At 34.4% G+C, this 6,210-nt stretch overlaps 1 protein-coding gene across 1 annotated transcript in view; it reads right to left on the bottom strand.

Annotated features, from left to right (window-relative positions):
- LOC111636200 (alkaline ceramidase-like) overlaps window positions 1-4,679 on the bottom strand; it is a 46,659-nt gene extending 41,980 nt beyond the window's left edge. Inside the window, exon 1 of the mRNA XM_023381400.1 lies at window positions 4,379-4,679. Within this exon, the coding sequence (XP_023237168.1) occupies window positions 4,379-4,477 (99 nt within the window). The 5' untranslated portion in view covers window positions 4,478-4,679. The remainder of the gene's footprint in view (window positions 1-4,378) is intronic.
- Between the last annotated feature and the right edge of the window lie 1,531 nt (window positions 4,680-6,210).

Below are 6,210 nucleotides of genomic sequence, written 5' to 3'. Positions count from 1 at the left end.
CAGTAGAGCTGTTCTTCCAGGTCTGCAAGTAAAAAACTGCATAGGATTTTTATACATTTTCTTACAGATTTCAACTTGGTAAAAATGAAAAAATGCCAAACAAATTCCACATCAATTTTTTTTGTTACACTAAAGTTTTTATTTGTATTTAGCATAAAATTCCTAGTTAACTTAAAATTTAGTATTCTTTTTTTTATTTAAAAAATGGCCTTAAAACGAAGACTTCTCACATTAATTCTATAAATTATAGCAGGAATTGGCAATAAATAAATAAAAAATGTTAATGGTTGAAGAGAGTAGTGGTAGGAGGAGGTGGGTTAAGTAGTTTTAGCGTTAGGAGGAAGGTCGCATGATCGTGTAGAAACATGTTAAAAGTTGATAGTGAGTAATATTACTGGTGAGGTTGAGCATGTTTCGACGTGTTATCTGGATACTAGGAATAAATATAAACAACCTGCTGTTGGATTAGATCATGTTTCAACAAGCTAAATAAGTTCAGTATCTCGCTGGCCATCTAATGCCACACTCAGTTTATATCCAGCATTCGAATGCTACTGTGCTTGTATTTTTATTTCTGGAATATGGCTCGCAGAGGTTGTGTAATTTCTCCCGACAGCTTCTTTTATATTTGTGGTGAATACACAGTGAAAAGTCAACAAAGAAGACATTGGCTCCCCAGAAAAAGTGTTATTACCATCTCTTCATATTAAATTGGGGCTCAAAGCAGTTTGTCAAATCACTGCCAAGAGATGGGGATTGTTTCAGATATCTGTGTTCCAAGTTTCCGTGGCATAGGAGGTACTGCTCAAAAGCTCGAGGAAGATCATGAATATGGTCGAAAACATTAGTTTTATTTAATTTTTATCATTACTGGGATATAATAAGGTTCTCGTGTGTTAATATTTTTTGTTATTTTATTATTTCTTAAGTATGAAAAGATATCAAAACATGTTAACTTAACAAACTGGCATGTACAGTGCTAGTATATTATATATATATAAATTTACAACAGTAACACTTTTCAATAATTCAGTAATATTTTTTCAAACAACAAAAAAAAAAGCTTATGCAAGAGTTATATTAATGTACATTGTGAAATTCATATATTTGTAACAAACAGTTGTGAAATAAAAACAAAAATACTGCTAAATAATATCAAAAGCATTAAATAAGAATATCTATATTATATCTAGCTTTATTAAAACTAATTCCAGAGACAACAAAAACACATGTATTTTAATTATAAGCCAAACAATTGCAGAATCAAATTGAGTTACTTTACCATTACATTGTTAATAGCAGCGATAAAATAGCCCGATTTGGCTTATTATTGAAAGCATTGGGCTTTGAGATGCTTATAAATGTATTTTAATTGTGTAAAATGCTATTTTATTAATATATATTTTCTCAAACTACCTAGTTTCCAGACAATTCAAAACATTTTTACATAGAATCTATATTTATAATAAATAAAATAACTAAAACTGTAATTATCATGTAATTCTGGTAAAATTAGATTCCAAGCAAAACTTGTTCTGAATCTAGAAATACTAAAAATGTATTTATAAAAATTTGCAATTATTAAACAGATACATTTTAAAATAATTTTCATTCCAGATGTTATCCTTTTTTCTTTTATTTTCATTTCAAAAACCAGCTGTAGCAAAGCTAAATTTGAAACTATATTTGTTGGGAAATTCAAATGCAAATATCACAATTTACATCACTTTTTCAGATTGCAGAAAGACAATGTACACCAAAGTATAAGCAAAGCATATATATTTACATGTAGATCTAATATTTATTAATTAATTTAAATAATTTTATTAGCTTATTCTGTAATGTTCATTTTTCAATCAATTCTGAATTAATAATTTTATCTAATCATTAAATTAAAATGAAACATCTAAAATATATAGTGCCTCTATACTTGAATAAATTTTGTGATTTATGAGAATTTTGTTAAGTTTCTGAATATTTTAATCATTAAATAATAATAATTCAAATTTTGGCAATTTTTATTAATTTTGATACTTCTAAAATAGGACGACGATTAATTAAATTCCGTAATCATAGTAGCAAACAATATTAGAACTGGCATCAATGTGATAAGAAGAATATATATTCTTTAACAGGCAGAAAAATTAAAAAATTATTGCATAGGGCTATTCTAACATTCATATGAAAACTAAAAGAAAAAAAAGTATGTCCTATGATAAACATATTTGAATTCCATCTATAATTAAAATACCAGTTTATTAAAAACATTTCATTTTTAATAATTAAAAATTTTTTCACATTTATAAGTATTAAAAAAAATTCTAATTATTATTTTATAAAATTGAAACAGAGTGGTTTCCCGGCGCCCCAGAGAAGGCAACGGGAAACCACTCTGGGTAGTAACTTTCCCTAGTATACACCTTGGCGGATTACAAACCTACGCCAGGTGTCGCCGACGTCAGGAATCTGATATGGCACCAAGAAGAAGAAAATTGAAACAAAATCACAAAGAAACTAATGTTTTTAGAAAATAAGGATATGTAAATCTCTATCTAATAAGATCTTAATGAAAGTTTAATTACTAAAATTAAAAGTATTTAATGAATTATATTATTTTCTATGAATAGTTTTGCTAGCATAAATTATACGAGTCTTACATAATAAGTTAGTCATTTTAGTTGCCACAAAAATCATCCAAATTACCATTTGAAAGATTGAAATAACTATTTTGAATTTTTTGACAACTTTCTGCATAACATTGAAGGGTTTTCAATACAAAAAAATGTATTGATATAAAAAAAAAAAAAAAACAATTTGTGAAAAATTTTTAATTACTACTAATCTTAAAAATATTTATTTTTTCAACCAATTATTAACCCACTTTCATTTAATAACTTTAAAATTTTACATCGAAATTGACATCTGACCAAAAATCACCACACAACTAAACGACATTAAAAGAATCTACAATAGAAAACATATTGTATGTATTTTTAGGATTTTTTTCATCCACCCAAATTAAGAGGGTTGGACATTTTCGGCTTTCGTTTCCAGTTATTTCGATTCCTCAGATCCTCTCCTACCACATTTCTTTGTTCCATCCGTTAGTTCGTATCAAAATCTTCCATTTTCCGTAACTTCCATAGCAATCATTTTACAATTTTCTGGTATTCTCTCCTTTCCCATTGCATAGCCACACTGCTACAATATTTTATTCTCTTTTTATACAACAATGGAAAATTCTGTTTGTATTATATTTTTAACAGTTTTGTTCTTTTTAGTTTATTAATTTGGATAGTTTTGCATACCCATCTACAAACTTTATTGTATTTACAAAGCATATTAATTAGCATTTAGAATCATTCGTTTAAAAAATATATACATAAAAGTATATCTGTATTTTGAAGTTTGACCATCGGTTATATACGATGCCATCAAAATAGATAGCGGGAGGCGCAGACCCGCACTCCAAAGAGTAACGCCCGTTTAAAATTCGTGCCCGTCCCTCGGACTCCGCGGAAACGGCCCGTAATTTTCGACGACACCGTCTCCCCAGACAGCGGCACGATCCAAAATCACGGGCAAGGTCCGACGTCCGGGAAAGTGTGTCGATCCGGGCAGAAGTCGGCATCCGCCGGAGGCTCGGCCGCGCGACGGTCCGAGTCCCCTCCGGTCCGCCCGAAATAAACTAAGGCGCCCGGGTTCGAATCCGCCGCCGCCGTTCGAATTTGCCGTCCAAAGAGACGGCAAATATAGATCCGAGGAAGAGGCGCCGCACGATTAAAAGGACCGAGGAAAAAGCACGTACTTTCGACGCCACATATTTTTTGATCGAGCGGGCACACGATTACCACCGATTAATAAAAATAACGGACGGGTTTCGATTTCAAAACGGGTCCGTTTTTAACTTTACGGAATATTTCCGATATTACGTCACAAGTCACTTTATCGTCGTCACAGAATTTTATCGGTAAACAAATATTGGTGGATTTATTTACGATGGCATAACCGACATTATTCAACGATAAAGTAGCGACTCCGTATTAGTTAGGCGGAATATCGACACGAACACAAACGGGCCTCGGTTATCGCCTATTAAAAGGCAATTAGTGCGACTCGTAGAATAAACATTTTTTTTTAACCAAATCGACTAAATTTATCCAAACCGCGGCCGCGGGACGAAAATTGCGGAGAAGGTCATTATCGCGAAATCTGGACGGGAAGGTCAAACGTCGTTAGACGAAGACGGATTTTGACAGATCGGCCATTTAAAAGGCAAAACGGTCCGGTAGGGAATAGTAAAAATCAAAGCTGTGGTTTCGGCAGCGATTAAGCGACGGAGGAAGAGGAAGAGAAGTAATCAAACGGACGGACTTACCGTATTGACGAACTCCGCAATAATGGGCGATATGAGGTAATTACCTTCGCACCAATCGACGGCGGAAGTTCCTCTCCTCAGAGCCCAACTGGCCGCCATGATTTTATTGTTTAGCCGAGATTAGAAGACGACGTCGATCAGAGAAAAGAATCCGACGAAGGTCGACGACGAAACTCGTTCCCGATGTCAAACGACGTCGTTTTTTGCCTACCAGTAAATAACTAGTTGCGTCATTTCCAAATCAGCTGATTGATTATCGGGCTCACCCTGGCGACCGGACGCAAATCTCCTTCTTTCCGAATATTTGGCGTTAATGCCGTTAATTAAACTCTAAAAATACGCCCGCCCAAATTACTTCACCGGAAAACCTAATTTTCTCGAAAACGTTCTTTATTCCTCAGTTTGATTTTATTTTTTCTCATTTTCTAAATGTATCTGACGTTTGTTATTATTCCTTCTGGTAAAATTGGCAGATTTTTCTTTTTAACGGCTCTTAATTCGACTGGCGTGGCGATTTTCCAACTTTTCCCCACTTCGTGGACCGCTGTCTGAGTTCGGGCGCAAGAGAACCGTCATTCGCCACTCGCTCCACCCGCTTGGAATTGAAGTACCGGTCGCCACTGAACTAAATTATTTTAGTATAGCAATATTTGAATAATCTTGGCGCCTGTTAGAAATACTTTCAATTGTTTGGAATATATAAAAATTAGTAGGCGCCATCGCGCCGCTGATATATACGTGATGTATCGTCCGTATTAAATTCCTTTTACGTTGCAATGTTAATTGTGTTTTCATTATTGTTATAATCCGTCAACGAGTCGCCTAGTGCAAGAAATCAAGAAATTTTCGTTTATGAAAAGAGAAGTTATCGGACGGCACGCTTCGAAGGATTCTCTTTGTTTAGCTACCGCGGTCTAACGATACACATTCGAGATTCTGCATATCGGGTCCGTTCTAACTCTGAAAAATACTATAGTATTTGTGCGGTTCGAATTCGATCCCATTCATTATCGCGACGCCGTTTTTTCTCTTTATAAAAACTTTCCGATTACCGAATCTGAAAGTATATTTTATTCAAACTTTTTGGCCCAAAATTTTACGTTTACCAATAATATTACCGAAATAGCAAATGTTTGAATAATTGGAAATTCGTTTAAATCTCCTGCGACACATTAATATTCTTATATTGATCCATATTTTATTTCTAATAACGATTTCATTCAAAACGGAGCTCGGAGATAAGAATTGTACAGCGAAGCGCACACATTGAGGTGATGCTGTTGTTCTGGATATAGGTCTCTTTTTAAATATTTTTGACGAAGGTTTCGATTTAAAGTTTAAGCAACTAAACGAGATTTTTCCAATGGCGTACCGTGGGTGTCAGCCGCCCGGGGCGGAGGAAATTTTCGGTCCCCCCTTATTTAGGTATTTCAATTTAAAAGACCAAAATTCAGTATTGTCACAGAACAAGCAATGAAAAATTCAGTGGTAGTGCAGCGACCTGTTTAAAACAGTTCTATTGGATATTAATGGTGTATATGAACGCGAACGAATCATACACGCAAAAAAAAATAAATAATAAAAATAAGAAAGATCAACAGGTTTCGCAGGATTTTCTCGAATGAAAAAAGTACTAGTTTACCCGGACGGCGAGCCGATTCCCAGACTGTCCGGACGATAGCACTATCGTAGGCGCGATGCAAGTATAGATTAGGATGTTTCAAATTTTTACAAGATATTATTATTTATTGTGAAATTTTGCCGCCCCCTAAAAAGTGCCGCCCGGGGCGGGCCGCTCCTGCCGCCCCCACTACGGTACGCCACTGGACTTT

The sequence above is a fragment of the Centruroides sculpturatus genome, unplaced genomic scaffold, assembly GCF_000671375.1.
Source record: "Centruroides sculpturatus isolate CEXI.00-Female unplaced genomic scaffold, Cexi_2.0 scaffold1031, whole genome shotgun sequence".
Lineage (NCBI taxonomy): Eukaryota > Metazoa > Arthropoda > Arachnida > Scorpiones > Buthidae > Centruroides > Centruroides sculpturatus.
Note: the sequence above shows the minus strand (reverse complement) of the source record. Positions and strands in the feature narration are given on the sequence as shown.